Below are 19587 nucleotides of genomic sequence, written 5' to 3'. Positions count from 1 at the left end.
TAGATGAAAAGCAATTTAATAATTCCTTCTCCCAGACCAGCATTTGAAGAGTATGTAGTCATTAGAAAAAATACTGAAAAGTTCAAAAAGAAAGATAAATTTGATGTTTCATCCATTCTGCACATTGAACAAAGTTAGGATAACATACAAAAAACATGTGTTTTAATCTGTCATGATAATTAGTGAATACCTGCAGTTAAAATACTGCATTCTGGCTTAATGACAAGGTCTCTTTTGCAGAACAAAATGGTATTTGATTCATTTATGTTCTTAAATATAGACAGACCTGATCTCTTTGTGGAGATCCTCAGGGGCACCTCGCTACTTCCAGTGACCTACATAACACTTATTTTCGGCAAACTGCTTTGTGACATAACTAAAGTTTGGGCCCAGATCAGGTATCCAGGTTAGGTACAGTGCACACCATTTGTTATTTTAGTATTATTCTGAAATGGAGTTCTCAAATAGCATGGGAGACAGTGGGATATGCATAGAACATGCATGAATCAACACCAAATCCCGCTTCATAAAGCCCACTCTCAGCTCGGATGAGTTGGACTAAGGCAAAATAGAAAACTCCCTCTGCTTGTATTTTCCCTAAGGAGATCATTGCAAAGCATGTCAGCTTGAACATTTAATCACAAAATAAGGAATGTATTTGGAGCCCTGTGCATAAGAGTGTTACCTAGTGACAATCCATTGGGACCCTGTGTTTTAGCTTAAAGTACATACTTTTAAAAAAATGTTTCTGAGGTTATAAGGGTAAATGTTTTGGAGGAAGTTCCTGAAAACGTAGGTCCTGTAGGAATCATACCCTTAATCCATTGGCTTGATGCAGTTTTCAGCACAATCAGTAAAATCCCACTGCCTGTGCTTGGCTTTGGATTAGACCTCAAGGGTCACAAACTGGTTGAACTAAGCAGTGGAGCAGATGCAAGCTTCCTCAACTTGCAGACCTTTCTACCAGATTCCTGTTCAGACTTGTTAGCATCTGAATCTCAGGAGTGCTTTCTGGAATATACATCTGCAGAAAACAGCAAACGTGTAAATTATTCTCTTAAATCTCAAAGTTTTCTTCTAAAAAGGGCAACAGTAACTTTCCTTTTAAGGAACTCAGTACTACCTTCACTTACACCTCCAAGCTTGAAGACCTCCTCTTTTGTGGGGTGTTTATGCACTCCTCATGCAGCTGTCGTACAACAGCCTAATTAAGCAATATTCCACTTAAACTGCAGTCAGCCACTATGGCCAGGGTATGTTTCCTCTGCCCACCGTGGAGAGTTGGCTGTTCTAATTTCATTTGTTCAAATTAATGTGTTAACTCCCTCTGAGGAGGTAAGTAGTGTGTCACAGCTTGAGGCAGGACCTCTGCACACGAATCCTTTTAGTTCATAGCAGGATGCAGGCATGCAAATGTTGACATTTTGAAATTGTTTCCCCAGAAGGTCAAATTAGTATAACTGGCTACAAAAAGAAAACACATCTACCCTGATGCCTTTCATAATTAGACTAGCTAGAAATAAACCCAAGTGTTTGCCATTATACTAAACCATGTCTGCTGCTACTGGAATTACATTTGTTTATGGAAAAAAAAACCCAAAAGACTTTATTTTGAATATTTATTTGACATTACAGGAAACAAATGGTTGAAATAAGTATTGAAAACTTTGTAAAAAGTAGTGTATTTGTTATATACTGATTGGTAATGCATTGCTTTCAAGACTGTGAGATACCCGTTCCTGAAGGTTTTCAAACACGTATTCATCAGTAGGAAACCTCTTCATCATCAGGATAAGGAGTTGTTTTCCCAGCTATCTTAGAAGTATGAATGGGGTCTGGAACAGAATGTCATGATGCTGCTTTGTAATGTCTTTCTTGGGTATTACTTAGTCTTCAAACATTATAAACATGTAGGAACTATATTGTGACATTAGTTTATTCCAAGTTTAATCAAAATCTTGTTAGGCGATAAGAAGTTTTAGAGACATGCTTTGTACATTTCACTTAAGGTATTTAATTTATATCCACATCTGCTGTAAATTAATTTGGGTGTACTAAAAGCAATAGAGCAATAGTTATATCAGTTTCTAGTCTGCTGAAATCTGTCTTTAGAACTTGGAACCACCCAGTGCTACTTTAATTTGGAAACACTGAATCAGTGTCCTGTTCAATTTTAGGTGAATTGTAACTTCAATTTTTAATTTTTCTTTCCCCTCCAAATCTCTGGAGTGTACCATTAAACCACAATGTGTTAGTATATGAGCCTCAAGGAAAAATGTGAGTTCTCCTTTAACTTTCAGCGGGGATTTTGTGTGAATGTTCCTCATCTGTCAACAGTGACTCATGGTATCTTGGATCAATGTGGGCATTTGAAAGCCTGTGTGGCAGTTGACATACACATACACTCGAATATTGCACCCAAAGGAGCGTTCTTTTGGAGGGAAATTAGTAGAGTAACCAGTGGAGCTGCCGAGAATGAATAATATCATTGGGTCTGGAAGGGGAACTGGAAAGTGCCCTGCCTTTTCCCCCACAACATTCCAAGTTTTAATGCGCCCTTTACATGAACCAAACTTTACACTGAGGCTACACAATGTGTGTAAGAAATTCATTAAACTCACATTGTGCAGGCGTGGCAACTTGGTGCCAGTGGACAATGTTTCCTAAATCCAGGTGAAAAATGGTCCTGCTTCAAAGCACACAAAGTGCAAATAAATGTAGAATGGGAAAAAATAAACTAGGTTAAAATTTGCAGTACATTTTGCAAAAATTGTTACATTTTGGTAATTCTTGTTTTACATAGTAAAGATAAGGCAAACCCTGCTTTCCATTTCAGTGTGCCTGGACCATTTCACTGATACCTTCAGTCTACAGATCATTCTCTAAAGGCTTCTGTTCTGACAGGGACACAAAGTAAATTATATGAATGTGATCTCTGATTTCTGTCTTGGTAAGAAAAGTGCAGTTTTTGTGGCTTGAGCAAAAATGAAATAATGATTCTCATTTATATTCCACTGGAGCTTCAGAAATAAAAACTTCCATTATTTTTCTTTCCTGATGCTACCACTGAGGATAATGATGCTACTGTGTTGATGCAAGAGGAGCTACTATTTATTTAGAGTGATGAGACACCTAGGATTAGTGGTGTGGACTAGATCTCCTTTCTGCTAGTTCAAAGAGAGTGGAAAAGAATAAAACTTCTGGAGAAAGATGGATTTTTAGCACAGCAGGCAGCCACACCACTTTTGCCCCCTCCCCTCCAAGTTAATTTCGTTTAACAAAATATTGCTTGGTTTTTGTTACTTTTGGAACAGTATTTTCACTTTTCCAGTTCTAATTTGTGTGTGTGTCACCTCCCTCTTACTGACATTTGCTGCAGGAGGTGGGAGGAGATGTGAGTGGACATGCTGCAGTTGGGCCATGTCAGCTGAGAGCAGCCACCAGGAACCTGCTATGACCCAGTTCTAGTGGGACTGGCCGAGTGGTCTTGGAGTCAGATCATCATAAAGTTACTTTCAATTGTCTTTGGATCCCCATCTGAGGCTGCTCTAAATAGAGGCTGATGTACCAGGTGATTTGTTGTTCAAACAAATCCAACTGTATTTGCATTGACATGTCTTTCAGCAAGTGAACCTGTGCTCTGAGGTCAAGCACTGTGGAGTTGTATCCAAACCTCATCATGCATTAAGCCCAGCCAGACAGGCGGTGCTACCTGAGTGCTGTTGATAATCCACTCACTTTTCCTCTTCCACCTCTACTGGAAATTGCTGATGGGTCTTTCTGAAGTTCACTTAAGAGATCGAATATGAACAAGTTATTTCAAAACAAAAAACATTTAGAAGGAATTAGAGGTTGAAATGCTGTTACAGAAATTGAATTCAATCAGTGTGAAATGATGCTGTTTGCAGATACTTCCACTCACTCAGGGAGGCCCCAAAGGCTTTGAGGAAGGGAGAGGGAGAGGGAGAGGGGAGGAGGAAGGGTGAGGGAGATGCCATGGCCAGCTGAGAAGGGAGTCGCAGCAGTCATTTTGCTGAATTAGATTTCAAGTTTTGCATCTTCACTTTCCCTGTCAAGACTCAGGTCATGGCTGCACTTTTATCCACACATGATTAGGAGGGAAATATGCCGTCTCCAACCACAGCCAAAGCAAACATATAATATGGTTTTTCCACAACTGGGGTTCTCCACAGTAGAAGATAACAGGGTTAGGTCAATCAGAGAGTGAAAGTTCCCCAGAATACTCTATAAGTTTCCTACAATTTTAATTTCTGGAACTTGGTGAGCTAGAGGCTCTGCCTCTAAATTTAGTAGCGTCTTAAAGGGTTTTTTTTGTGATTTTGCTACTTGGTCCTTTGAAACTATAATCAATTTTACCATTTACAATAGCCCATGTCAAGAATTTCTACAGCTTAACTGTGTGTTAAGTGGATTAAGACAAATTTTGGGTGATTTTAAAACTAGTTGAAGCTCTTCACACTGTAATTTCTTGGTGTTGTCAGAATTACAGCTGCAAGTTTGCTTCTGTGTAGTGAAATTTTGGGTAGAAATGCATTCCTCCCAGCCCCTTTAGATTATGCCTAGAATCCTAAAAATTAATGTAAAAATTGTATGTAAGGTTTGCTTTCCGTTTTGAATACAGCAGTTAATTATAAATTTCTTGTTTCTTATTTGAGTGTGTAATAATTATAAAAATAATGAAAGTAGATCTAGTTTGGTTTGTGTAACCTGAAAGAAATTTAAAACTTTGATCAGTAGAGTGGTATCAGGCATGAGAAAATTCACTTTGATTTGAGAAATGGGGATTTGCTGCTGGATGATTATTATGCTTATGGCATTTGGATGGAAGAGAAAAACTGGAAGTTCCTTTTTGATGCACAGAAGATTGTAGGTACAACTGGAAACATTTGATAAATAATGTTTACTAATTTATTCTAATGGATGATAAATATATTGCACACTTTGCAGAACCATAGCAATCAGAATCTTTTATCCATGGTGTAAGTCCATTGATTTTCATTAGGATAAATTAAGAGCAAAATTGGGCATTATTACTTTATTTTGGCATGGAACTCCGTGCAAGGAGGGTCAAGGGTTAGAGGTCTCTGCTGTATTTTGCTGCAATTAAAGTGCACAGCAGAGCTGTGTGTGTCTGTGAGCTACACAGACTGCTTAACTGCAGTTGCTGCTTTCAGCCCATTGCTGAAACTCATCCAAAACCTCACTTATGGATTAGAAGAAACAAGAGCTATCAGAAGAGAGAAGGATGTAAATCCAAGCATGAATTTTACTCATCCATTCTATTAGTGTTAAAAGACAATTCCTCAAAGTGCTGGATATGTGATCAAAGTGAAGGGTGAATCCACTCTGCAAAAACAAATTTTAACAGAAGCAGTGTTGATAGCTATGTCTGAAATTAAAAATATGAGGTCACTGTTATGTACCCATATATGAAAAGCTGGACACAGTCCATCTAAGGCAGCTGCTATATAAATTATAACAATTATAATGATTTACCTACTAGCAGGGCTAACCCAAAGCCCTTTTTGCATCTTATTCATCAGAGGACTTTGAAGAGTTGTTACACAGATAGAGACAAGAGTTTCACACATGATTTTCGAGCATAAAAATACCTTTTTTGAAGCGGATCAGATGCCTTTTCCATCACAAATCTGCTGAAAACACAAGTGTTACTTAATCCATTTTGCAGTTTTGCATATGCAGCTAAATTTCCAGGGAAGCTTCCTAACCTTATTGTGCATATTAAATAATTCACCTTAGTAAATAATTTGTGCAGGTTTATATTGTCAGTGCAGTAATAAAAATAAAATAAAATACGTCAGAGAAGGCAGAGAATGACTTTACAGAAGCGTAGAATGGTTTGGGTTGGAAGAGACCTTGTAGATAATCTAGTTCCAAGAGCATGGGACGCCTCACCATGAGCAGGGACATCTTGCACTAGACGAGGTTGTTCGAAGCCTCATCCAGCATGGCCTTAAACAGTTTCAGGGCCACGTCTCTGAGCAACCTGGGCCTGTGTCTGACCACCTTCATAGCAAAGAATTTCTTGCTGCTGTCAAATCTAAACCTGCCTGCGGTCAGTTTAGAGCTTGTTTAATTTCAGATCAAATCTACCTCTTCTGTATTTCCCCCATCCCAGTGTTTGAAGCTGTAGAGACACCCTCCCTTGCAGCCTCTTAAGCCTGTGAAAGCACTGACACCCTCACTTACTGATGGCTCACCCTCTGCAGGTCACCCTCATTCTCACACTGTCTCAATTTTGACATCTAAATCCTTTACAGACCTACCTCCTTAGACTTACTAAGAATTGATGGTAACTTGGTTGTCAAACACCAAAGTCAACTTGAAAATAAAACCACCAGTCTTTTAAAGAATTTCCTCTGATACCCCTGTGAAACTTTACTGCTCATATTTGCTAAATCTTCTAAATGAGCTAACTTATTTTTGAAATACATTAATTTAGTACCTGAAAGCAAGATTTCTTTAAGAGTTAAAAAATATTTTAGTACTCTTGCCCTGAGAAAGGAGTACACTTGCATGAGGAAAGGTTTTATCATAACTGCAACTCCAGTACACATATGGACATTGTTGTTACTTTTGAATCCTAATAGTCCATGGTGTGTAAATCACAAAGACACTGACTAGGTTTTTAACTTTCATGTTCAGTTGTTAGGAGGTTCCCTTTTCAGAAAGGAATTTTCTAAAACACATTGTATTTAAGTAGCTTTTTACATAATAGTCCCCAAACTTCATGGCAGGTTCTGGCATTATTGAGACCGTTTTACTCTCATTGGAGTTTTTACTCAGAAGTAATGATTCTTCGGAAGATGAACTGACTTTAATAATAATAAATAAATAAGCCTAAAACTTCTCAAATTGTACTTGTACAAAAGGCATCAATTTTGTCCTTGCATTGAGTATATCTTTCATTGCCATGATTATGAAAAAGTATAATCATGTCTCTTGAGCTAACTTCAAAGTAGCTTGCCTGAGAAAACACCCTAATAATTCAGCATGCAGCTTTATTGAGTCACAATTAGATGAAGAGAAAAATCAGTTCATCTTTGCTGGCTTCTTAGCCAGTGTTGTTGGACACTGTGAGTACATAAGTGAGTTTCAGGGTAACTCAGGTGCATGTATACTGCAGCATGGTCAATGTCTGGAGCAAGTAGCTGTGCCTATAGAGAGCAGCAGCTCCTTTCCTGCCTTGCTTTTGTTCTGGTGGAAAAAGTTAATGAATTGAAAATCTGTGTCTTGCTTTATTTGGGAACACTCGGTAAGTAAAAATTGTGCTCCATGCTACACTTGGACCCAACATGTAGCTCAACCATGCAGAGGATAGGATGTGACGGTCTTCCCATCTCATTCCTGCTTGGCCAAATGAAATACATCCCGGCCCTGGCAAAACAGCTGTCTGTGTGTTAGCCTTGCAAAGGTGTTCGTGCCTCTGCGATACAAAATTTAATGACACAAGGCCGGTACTGTTTATAGCTAAGGTAATCACTCCTTGAAGTTACAACTACCCACTATTTTACTTAATTGATAACCAGTACCGGTTCTGCTCACTGAAGTTTAACTTCACAGAAGTATCATACAGAGAGTTGGAAATTGATTCGCTTCTAACTAGATCTGATAACTGAGTTATTTAATGAATGGGATTTAGCTGTCTGTTTACCTGTGCTAGCTCAGATGGTGCAGTTTAAGGTCATGCAGTGCCACATCGGGCTAACCAAGCTCAGAGGGCTGAGCTGATATGCCCGCAGTGTTTCTAGTATTTGAGTTAGAATGTTTATAAACTTTGCATTAGATCATTATTTTGCCATATTATTTTAAAGAACCTTGATAGTTATAGATCTCCTTAAGATCTGGGTGCTCATTAGTATGATGTATCACTTCCATTACTTCTCCTGAAATATTATACCAACACAAGTGGGAGGTAGCAAAGATGTTACCCACTCAAATCTCAAGACAGATACATTTTTGCTTAGACAGACAACATCTTAGTAAAACCAGATTGTGGTCTGCTTTTGCCATCATATATTTCTGCCTGATTCGTCACACACAAAAAATGCTATAGGTAGTATAGGTAATGTAAGTCTGCGATTTTGTAACAATGTTGGGCTTAAATACTTGTGAAGTTCACAGTTAAATATGTGCCATAACCTTTCTCACAAAGCCAAGTTTATAATATGGGATGTTACAATAATTTTACAAATACATGAGATCAAGCTTTACAGGTCTTTGTTTAGCTCATAGGTTAAAATTTCTCATGTTTTATAAGAAAACAGCTGAGCAATAAGGATAATCTGGATTCACTTTCAGAGACCAAAAGGACAAATAATGCAAATAATAAAGGGAAAACAGGTTGGCTTTAAAAATCTGAATGTTTTATGTCTTTGATATATCATGTGACCCCTTCAATTACTCAAACTAAAAACACTTTAAGGGCTGTCATGTAGCTAAATAGTGCTGACATTAATGAGCTAAAATCTTCTCTCGGTTTTACAGTATAAAAAACATATGCATCAGTATTTTGAAGTCAAAGGATTCCATGCTTATACTGGTGCAACTGAAACAAAACATTGGTGTAACATTCCTCCTTCCAGGTATCTGGTTTTAATCAAACTATGCTCATGGCCCTCAAGTTTTCTTTGCTGTAGTGGAAGGTAGGTAGGAGTGTTTCATTTAAAATGCTTGGTTTACATCACAAGTGCGCAAAAACCTGTATATCTTGTCCTAGCTACCTCTAATTGATAAATTGTAACAGTTCCCTCAACTGTGTTTCTGAACTACGTGTTCTCTCAGAAGCAAAAGTTTTGCTCAAAAACAAACACAGTACCGTTTTTTTTTTTCTCCTTCCAGTAGAGTTCAGTGAAACCAGGTGATTGGCAACTGTTATGATAAGGTAGACGAAGAGGATGAAAGCTAGGACTGATTGAACAGCTGTGAGGGGCTCTGTTCCAATTGTATTTTGATGACTGATAAGATAACCCTCCCTTTTCTCCCAGTGATTTATCTCATTCAAATTACAATAACAGTGAATTGCCATCAACAACAAACGCTGTGTAGTTTCAAGTTTCTCTGACTGTAGTGTAGCAAAAACCCAAAGGTGCTGATTACAAGTTTTCATGTTACATTTCTAAAGATGGATAAATCATTTCTTGCACTATGTGATCTCATACACTTCATAAGCCTGTTTTTTGTTTCATTTGAGGTAGACTGATCACTTGCTGATATTTCCAAGAAGAAAAATTCTAAAATTATCTGAAAACATAACTTGTTGGGATTTTTTTTGGAGGAGCGGGTGTTGATAATTGATATGTCTCTTTATTCTTCTGCTCCTAATATGAAATCAAAGACTTACAGGTAAAAATAGCTCACAAATACTGGAACAGTTTGAATTTAACTTAAAGGCAGGTAATCTGACCAGTTAAACTAAAAGATGTAACAAAACAAATGTTTCTGCAGTTATTCCCTGCCAGTCCCCTCCCCACCTTGGGTGAAATGCTAGAAAGAAAAAGAAAGTATGAATTAATTTTCCTTGTTTTGTTTTGTAGCTGTTTGAATTGTACCACAGACTGTTAGCAAGTTATTTTTAATTAGGGTGGATGACTGAACCATTCTCCTCACTAAGGGCTAGATCCTAAGGTCCCAGTGATATGTGAGGTGTCAATGAAAGAAAATAATTGTGGTATAAAGTAGTTAAATCCTGGATGGGGGAAAGGAGTTGTTATACTTCAGGCTATTGGACATTTTACTAAGCGTTAGACCTGGCATGGGGTCAAGCTCACCTGATTTCAGACTAGTGTTTTCCATTATATAAGGAAATACCCAACTGAAATACCCCACTGTATGGCTGCTGTCATCTCATCCGGGTGGGGACCAGACTCCCAAGAAGTACAGTGTCTTTTCTATGCTTATGTTGCTGGTTTTGCCAAATAGCTCTGCTGGCTCATGCCTTGCAGGAAGCTCTCTTGATTTCCTGCCAGTTCCTGCCTTTTCCTTAACTGTTTGACTGGGACAGAAGTCACCATCTGCACTCACAGCAATAAAATGGGGAAGCTACGGGAGAGGTTGGAAGTTAAAATACACACTCCTTTCCTTGCATGTATCTAAGAATTCAGCAAATAATTACTCAAAGAGTAATGACTAATTTACACCTGGGATTATTTAGAAGGATACACATGCTGATATACAGAACAGGCACAATATGCATCTGTGTAAGCAACAAATGCATGTGCAAACATGCGGCCATCTGATCCTCTGTAGCCAAAGTAGAGGCCTGGCGAGAGAAGAAGGAAATGTTCTAGCATGATGTTGTGGGAGGCACTGCTCACAGTTCAGCAAAATCCCTGTTTGATGGCATAATGGCATTGACTCATCTTTTATCTACTGCTGCGAGATCTACAGTAAGATCTTATCGCTGCTGGCAAAGGAATGGAGGTCGGGAGTTTTGTGCAACCAACAACCCACTCATTGGCTTCACGAGCGTGTTGTGATGAGCACCACTCCCAGTCACTCTGCAGAGTCACCAGGAATAGGATAAGGCCAGATCTGAATCCTGCTGAGGAAACTTGGAGACCTTTCCTCTGTTTTTTAGAGAAATTGATGTGCCCTTTTGACCCTTATCAACAAAACCAGTCTTGGCTGGTGTGTGTCATTGTGAAGTCTATGACAGGGATGTAGGCCAAAGCCCACAAATTTTCTAAGTTGTTACACAGGCAAACTCCCTCTTGCTAAAAAGATTAAAGATAATTTGCCTTCTAGTAGATAAGTAAAAAATAAGGTTTTCTTTTGTTATGTTCTCCTGACAAACTCCACTGAGGGAACACAGACATAAAACGAGGTTTACAGTGGAATACCAACCATGGATAAAGCAAACTTCAGGATCTGCCTGACTGTATTCATCTTAGCTATAGCTGTGGTTTTCTGGCTCCTTCTTTAATGAAGAAGTGTGATAAAAATAAAACAAATATACATTCTTTGTGCATGCACATCTCCATGGATTTCACAGCAGGAATTTGGCCCTCTGTGTGTATGTATACTATTAAGTTACAATTCCATTAACAAATTAAATAACCATATATTAAAATGAAGGCAAGGGTTGGGGACTGGTTTTCTTTTGTAAATTTGCCAACTTGATCTGGTAAAGTGAATGTTCTGACACAAGTCAGACTGAATCAACAGACACATCAGTTAATAGAGGAAAGACCATGCAGAATCTTTGGCGTTGAAAAAGGTCAAATATTTCAAGCTTGGACACTGGCAGAGAAAGGAGGCTAAGATGGAACAAGCAAGTCAGGAATGTGAATTAAAGCTAGCTGGCTATTAGGAGCATCTATAGCTCACAAACCCTGAGAAACTCAACCTCCATCTGGTTCCAGTGATCATACCATTCATTATAATATGATTATTTTTTAAGATATGGTGCATTTCAAACTGTTAGTTTTGGTTACCTGCAACACTTAATAAATGTGGGAATCAAGCACCAATAACAAAAACAATGACATCTTTTTTACCTTCAAAATACCACCACCCAGTTTAAATCTACCTCATACAGCATTTCAGAGACAATGCTAGTGATAGTGTGCAGTGGTTAGCTGTATAGGGCTCCTTCGTTCCTGTTCAAAGCTACAGGCATGACTACAGCTGAGGATGTGTCAAAAGGAAGTGAGAAAATTATCTCAGGGCAATTACTGAAGAAATTCTCTGGGAAATCACTGAACAAAAGAAGGAGTAATGTTACATCTTTGCAATAAAAATAACTGCACAGATCATAGAGGAAGTAAAAAAAAAAAGACTTTTAAGAGCAGGTAACCATCAACCATTACCTGGCTGCATAGGTCATGGATAGGCCAACATTTAATAAGGATTAAAAAAAAAAAAATTAGGGTATGCCTAGTATACAGTATTAAGCTCATTGAGTCATTGAATGCATTCATCATTTCCTCTTGTCATTACAGTGCAATCTTTGTTGTAAATCTTGGTTTATGTTATCACTGATTATCCACGAACCTTGCCAGCATGAGTGATCGACTCTTAGCAGAATTGATGGATGCCAATGCCCTTCTGGGATTGAGCACTGTCTTTGCTATTTCTCTCAGCAATAGTCACTCATTGGATACTGAAGACAGTGGATAGTAAACACTTTGAAACTAATGAATTTGAGGAAGTGGAATACTTAATTTGTATTAATTGTGCAAATGCCATTGCTTTGCCCTTCAACACCCTGATCCAGAATGGCCTGTAAAGCCACATTCATCACTGGATGAATACATATCAATTAGAATAAACAGCAGAGGAACTGCAAAAATTACTTAGGATTTCACCTCCCACTTGTAATGTAGCTCAAACCTACCTAAATTAGTAGTAAAACACACAAATGACATTTTTCTCCTCAGCCTATATTCTCAACCTGATTCCTGACAGGGAGAAACCTGATGTCCCTTGATTTGAAATACACTGCTTGGAGCATGTTTAGGCCTAATCTTTTGGGCAACAGACCCTGGAAATCTAGTTGTCATCTACAAAAGTCAGTAATGTGACAATCTGACACATATTGAATTAAAACCTAGAAGAAATGTCCCATTCTTAGAGAAGGCAATGGAATTCAGCTTTTAGTTTGACTTTAAATTGCGCATTCATAAGAAACCCAACAGTGTTACCTTTAACATTGTTGCATGCTCAGAAAGTCAAAGAAAATGAAAAGAAAAAATAGTTATATATATTTCCCTGCACAGCCACACCTGCTCCTTTTAAGTTATACTGTGGAGACTTATGAACAGTGAAGATGATGATGAAATTTACTCTTGGCCATAATAAACCTTAGACTTCAATGCTATGATCTCACATTTTTCATGAATATTAGAAAGAAAAGAAAACATCAATCACTGTCTGTAAATGTGAATATTTAGAACTCTGCATTAGCAAAATCATATCAGGCTTCTTTTAAGCCAAGTAGCTGTGTGCCTAACTGATCTCATTTCCATTTTTATCAGTTTTACCTTTGTGTAACATTGAATTCAGCAGACACTTGTCTTTACGCCACAGTCACAAAGGGCAGAATCGCACCTATACGAGTTCAAACCAACAAAGATGAAAAAATTGCAAAGGTTTTTGACAGCTGTATTATAAGAAAAATGATCAGATACAGATGACAGCAAAGCATTTCTAGCCAAGAGAGTGTTAAGACAAGTTAAGCAATCAATCATGTACATCACTCGCTATTCAGCAAGTCGACATTCGACATCTGAATCAGTCATTACAAAGTAAAGAGAATTAGTAAAGTCTCTTACAAAATGCAAATAAGTGAACTGGAGGACAATAGAGTCAAATTCTAGAACTTGGCAGGAAGCCATAAGAATTATTTTGACAAGACTGCTTGGGGTAATTTGATTGTTACATTTAAAAGAAAAATAATTTTTAAAAAGTGAGCTTCACTCTTGAGCAGTACAAGTTTGTGATATAAATGTATAGTTATATTTAGTGACAAAAAGTGTAGAATAAGGAAGAAAATGTAGTGTCTGCTCTGATGCTTTGTTACACTGCTGCATGAATTAACTATTTTTGGTGGTAGTGAGAGTTTTTCCACATAATTTCAAAGAATTCCAAAGCTAAAAGCTATCCCAAATGGTATGCAACTATCAGTGTTTGTCTTCCTTGAACATGTTGCCTGCTAATGTTTTTGCAGAGTTTCAACCTGCTTCAAAATCCACTGGGTATAAGTGAACATCAAAAATAGGTTTAACGTCCGCAGAGCTGCAAAGCTGCAGGTATGAAATTCTGTAAAATCAAAGGTATCACTATTACATAGGTCCAAAAAAATCCCCACCTAACATCTTCCTTCTTAATACAAAAGAATGAGTAAAAAAGAAGGAAAGAGAGTTGAAAATTAGGCAGAAACTTTGGTTTTGACAGCAGTTTCTCCTTAATTTCTAACAGCGTACGGGATACTGTCTTACACTCACTTCTCAGTTGGAGTAATGGTGGAAAATGGGAGTGATCTTACTGAAAACCAAAAAAACATAGAAGGTAGCTGCACTGTGAGTTGAATCCTAGGCATCCAGGCATTTGGCATCTGTTCTGAGAGGAGTTACATATGTTCTTGGCTTGCATGTGTGGCAGAATTGACACAAGTGCTCTGGGCATGCCCTCTGGCCATCAGCCCTTGGATGCTGATGGATTCACTCCCTTTCTCATCTGTCTTCATGGCTTCATCAATGGAGCTGCTCCTGCTTCTAAGAGTGCATGTTTGCCTTCATACTTCACAAGGTCAGGGCTTGAACCATATAGGATTTGTCATCACCAGGAAACTTTCTTATTGATGACTTACTAGTGCAGACATGCCTTAAAATGATAGAGATGGTTTGGTTTTGGTCCTGATATGAAAATAGGCTTAAAGAAAGTGTGTTCTCGTTAATATTTATACTATTATGGTCTATATTAACTTATGGTAAAAATATTTTTCAGAAAAATGCATATGACTTTGTTAATATTTGAATAGCTGAGATGATTCTGTGGATCCTTGCACTTAAAAAAATCCTGTCCATGGCAAATGCAAAAGCTCTGTGAGGAGTATCAGAACTAGAAAATTACTCTCGAGTTTTAAAAGAAACAAAGTTACTTTCCCTTGTTTCATTCTTGTTCCAAGGAAGGGAACAACATGCTGCCTGTGTGAGAAAGCTCGGAAGACAATACATTTAAGAATAGATGTTACATGTTATTTTATCTCATCAGCTATTCATTCTTATCCCTGTTCTCATAGCTTACAGATCTTTATGAAACAGTTTCTTCTGCTGGAAGTAGGAGATTTTGTGTTTAGATGTGTTTTTTTATCAGCTGGTTATCCTCAAGTTTATCGTTGCAAATCTTATTGATTGAACAAAATTGAACTTTGTCCAACAGTTGATGAGCTACATGGATAGAATTTTACCACCTAAGAACTCATACAGGCTTTTGATTGATTTCACTGTTGTTTTGACCTCTGTGTAGAGCTGAAACTTACAAGCAGTTTGGGTGTGTGAAATAAAAACATTCAAGGGCCCAGGTACATAATGCTTTCACTTGTTTCTACACCAAAAGCACAAATTCCTAAAAATATGTCTGTATTACTCAAAATATGTCTCTATTTCATCTGACCATGTTAACAACAAAAGTATTACCTTTATCTTACAGAAATGTTGGAATCCAACAATATAATAAATTTCAATGGACTAGCTAATAGCTCCAGTTACCATACTTTCCTCTTGGATGAAGAACGCGGTCGACTGTATGTTGGAGCAAAGGATCACATATTTTCTTTCAACCTGGTTAACATCAAGGAATATCAAAAGGTATGTTCATTCATGTTCTGTACAATGTAAATACATACCTTTAATGTTAAAGACTCCCTATCACTCAAGACTATGTTGTGCACTGTTGGAATTATATAGTAAGTGTTTGGATGTCAGGAATACTGTTACAACAAAAATATTTGCTGACTCTATGAAAAGAAATTTATAACGAGCCTGTGACCTTTGACTATATAATCTACAATATTTTTTTTCAGACTACAAAAAAGTAGTAAATGGTAAGTGAATAATCCAGCTATTTCCCAAACAAGACATACTTTCATGGCAACTGCTAAAAAAGCCAAACATCTATTATGACAGTTTATGGAGAAAGACCTTACTGCTCTGTATTTGTTTGCAGATAAAAGAAGCTATTTGGGAGTCCAAGTGTTGATTTTTCTTCTTTAACTCAAGCACATGTAGGCACTCTGCTTCTGCTGCTTTCAAGCCAAAATAATTCCAGTATTAATAAAAGACAAACAATTCCATAAAATATTGCCATTCTTGATGGAGATTGTAATTTTCCGGTAAAAGTTGGTGACTAATTAAAAGCTGACAAGCAGTTTAGTGTCAGTCTTCTGCTAAATAAATAATTAAATTTTCCTTTATTTTAGTAAGACAAAATGCCAAGAAGGTAAACAATGGGATGGAGGTTTGATTTTTTTACATTAAGTATTTTGATGGCACATTTTAAAATCCAGAGAGTACCCTTTTATGAGAGATATATTACTTCAATACCCAGGGATTATTTTTTTTTTCTTAGTGTTCCTGACCTTTTGGCTGTTTAACTATTAGCTTCCTAAGATGATAGCAATAAATATCTTGTGTTTTCTGTTCAGAGGGAAGACAGGCTATTCATTTGTATTCTCTAAGGATAAGAGGATAAAAGGAAAACTGGCTATTTTCTTTTCTATTCTCTTTAGTGCAGCTATAAAGGAAACTAGCTATTTATTTGAATTCTCTGAGGGATCAATAGCTTAATGTGCAAAACATCTGGAATAATAAAGGAAAGAAGGTGTTTCCATTGCAGAAAACAGCTCTGTAGAATGGGAGTGATTGCAATTTACATACTTACATATTCAGATACTTTTAGAACACTATTTGACTTTATATACAAATATTAAATAAAGAACTGTTGTCAGTAACATGGAAATGTATGTTGGCAACAGACTTAGAGAATTTAGACTAGATTTAAGAATAGACAAAAGGCTTTAAGAGTTTGGGGATCTGTTTATTATAGACGGGAGAGCCATGTACGAAACTTCAATCAAAATTACAATGCAGCCAGTGCTGCCCTGGAGCTCAAACTTCACCAGTTGTTGCTTCTACCATGTAAGAAAACTCAGGTTTCTGTATAAATGCTGATGGCAACATCAAAACTCAAAAAGCCAAATTTTTCAGTGTATTAAAACCAGTTTGACTTAACTGTCTTTTAAACCAAATTAGAGGAGAGAGAATTACTGTGAGACTAAGGAAAAAGAACATCTGATTTGAAATACAGTGGTTTGAAAAATACTGAGATTTTTGCCCAAAACTTGACCTAAACTTGAACCGGTCGTTTTGGGATATCTGAGAAGTTTGGTTAATGTTTTTCAACCTAGTAAATTTAAATTTTCACATCTCTGCACATTTTAAGCTGAGAATAGCAACAGGAAGTAGTGGGAATCCTCTGAGAGAGAATGTGCTCATAAAATTTTCAACCTTATTTTATAGACTTACGATGTTTGATTGCTGTTTGGACTTCATTAAAAAAAATTTGAATTTAAAAAATGTTGCAAACTGTATTTTCAAATATCATCTATAACATCTCCTTTGACCCCTTTCGTCCTCTACATTCCATCTTTTTTCTTTAATATTTTGCCTTTTGCTTTCTATTAACAAACTATATTGAACACCAAGACTGTAATCCAGACTTAAGGCCATTCATATTGCATTATCTGAGGCTCCCAAATGAATAGCCTGGCATTTTATGGGAAGATCATGTTTTATTCTATATGTAATTCCTAAAAGCTTTTCAAAGAAACATGAATAATTGACTGTGAGGGTCTTTGGATTTTCTCTGTATGAGGTGAGATCCATTTTCTGCTAAGCTAACACTACAGAAAACCTAGATTTAGGATTAGTTGTGTTAGGGTAGCTCTATAGGAACAGCATAAACATGTTTTGATGGTGTGATACTTTTCAAATACTATAGCTCCTTTTTTATTATTTAATTAACTGAACTAGTGAAAGAGTGAACTATTAGATACCCTAAAGAGGCAAACACCTCATTTCTGATGCTGACTCTAATGTGTGATTATATTTCTATTACATGAGATTTAAAAGATTAAAGAAACACTTAATGGAGAGTCAACCTTCTTATCATTAGGACTGAAGATTCACAGCTGAAATTCACAATGCAGACAGTATTTCAAGATTGTTTTTTCTGTGACACCTATTATCCCAATATTTCATTTCTTTGTTGTCAAATTTTAAGAAAGAAAAGGAAATAAGGAAAAGAAGGGGGGGGAAGATAAACTGGATAAAGGGACTAGCATTTGGCCTGCAATTTGTGAATGCTGAAGCATGAAATAACACAATGTGATTTTTGTTTTGTGTCTTTAGATTGTTTGGCCTGTATCACATTCCCGAAGGGATGAGTGCAAGTGGGCTGGAAAAGATATTGTGGTAAGTACAAATCTTTTTAGCATTTTTTTCCTTTTATAAAACATTGTAAATATTTTATTATGTCCCACTGTGTTAATTCTTGAAGTATTTTTCCTGCTCTGTAAGGTCACACTCTGATCATAACTTCAGTCTTGAGTTTTCTCAGTCCTCTTATATAGAAATTTTGTCTTCATGACCAAGGTTTTCAGTTTATAAATGGAAATCATGCAGATGAACTAGAATTTATCTACCAAAAAAAAAAAAAAACCACCAAAAACCAAAACAGTAAGAAAGAGAAGATAGAAGAAATAACAGAATAAGAGATATTGACCCTGGAATACTCATCTCCTGATGAGAAGGTACATAATATTCTGACCCATTTTTGCCCTGCTCCAGGTCCCAGTCCTCAAGGGAGTTCCAAGAAGTGCTTTCTCTTTGTAGCATCTCTCTGGAGCCAGTGGGTTCCCCAGAGCTCTTCCCTGCTTGGAGTTCACAGCAATATTGAGGTCAAAGTGGTTTTAACATTCTTCATCAGTTTTAGTGCCTCAGGAATGACACTGCTACACTGGGCATCGTTTTCTGAACATTTTCCCTCATTCCTCTGTACATCATATTCCCTGTATTTATGAAGTAAGAGAGACATAGCCAGTAGCCCCCAAACAGCAATCATTCCACACTGATAATAACTGTCTTCTTTATAGGAACAGTGTGGGAAATAGGGCTGAAGAAGGGGAAAAAAAGATAAAAAATACATGCATGCAATGAGCCAAACAAATACTTGCATAGCAAAGCCAAATGGGAAATCATCGTGGCTGCCAAGGTATAAGTGAGAGTGGAACTTGGCCCCATGTGTATATGCTATTGGCCTGATTTTCAGAGATGATTCTGTAAAATATTCATAATGCCAACCATATGCCTCTAGAGAGCTCCATTTGAATAATTTCCTAGGTCATAATAAAAATAGTCTCATCAGTCTTTACCTAGGCCATAGAGGACAGTTGTCTTCAAAAAAAGCCATCTGGGAACAGTAGAGGTAGATTGGGTAAAAACTAAGAAATATGGGCTAAGCTAAATATGTGATGGGATAGCTGAAATGCCAGATACCTAGGCTATCTCATTACATAGAAATAATACATTTAAGTTAATCCATGCTCATGTCCACAAATAATTTTCAGGAGTACTTTGCAAGGTAAGCCTAGAATATCTAGTATTCAAGGTTAAAAAAAAAGGGCTAGTGTTAAATATGTGAGCAAATTAACTAACCTTGCTACTTCATCTCATATGAAGTATTATGATATTCCATTAAGTAGATTTTTTCCATGGCTGGAGTAAAAACCTAGAAAACTAATAAGAGATTCAGTGCCTAGAATGAAAGTATATGCTTATCCTTTTTAAATAATTATTTTTAGAAATTCACCATAGTAAGAAAGAGTATGCTTTACACATTGCACTAAGCTGATTCTAATTCAGCTTAGTTGTTTAAAATTGTAGAGACACACATTCTGGAGTAAGCTGGGAGGTTCAGGTCCCCATCCTTTGAGTGTGGTGAGCTTGAGAGGACTGCTTATACTGTAACTTCTATTCACCTTGA

The 19587-nt window shown here is 37.0% G+C and overlaps 1 protein-coding gene across 2 annotated transcripts in view; it reads left to right on the top strand.

Moving 5' to 3' along the window:
- Positions 1 to 19587, top strand: part of SEMA3A (semaphorin 3A) — a 237593-nt gene that overhangs the window by 104288 nt on the left and 113718 nt on the right. For both annotated transcript variants that reach the window (XM_032106485.1, XM_032106484.1), the window contains 2 exons: positions 15196 to 15353; positions 17955 to 18017. In XM_032106485.1, the coding sequence (XP_031962376.1) occupies positions 15196 to 15353; positions 17955 to 18017 (221 nt within the window). The remainder of the gene's footprint in view (positions 1 to 15195; positions 15354 to 17954; positions 18018 to 19587) is intronic.

The sequence above is a fragment of the Corvus moneduloides genome, chromosome 4 (assembly GCF_009650955.1).
Source record: "Corvus moneduloides isolate bCorMon1 chromosome 4, bCorMon1.pri, whole genome shotgun sequence".
In the NCBI taxonomy this organism is placed as follows: Eukaryota; Metazoa; Chordata; class Aves; order Passeriformes; family Corvidae; genus Corvus; species Corvus moneduloides.
The sequence above is the reverse complement of the archived record's forward strand: the minus strand, read 5'-3'. Positions and strand labels throughout refer to the sequence as shown.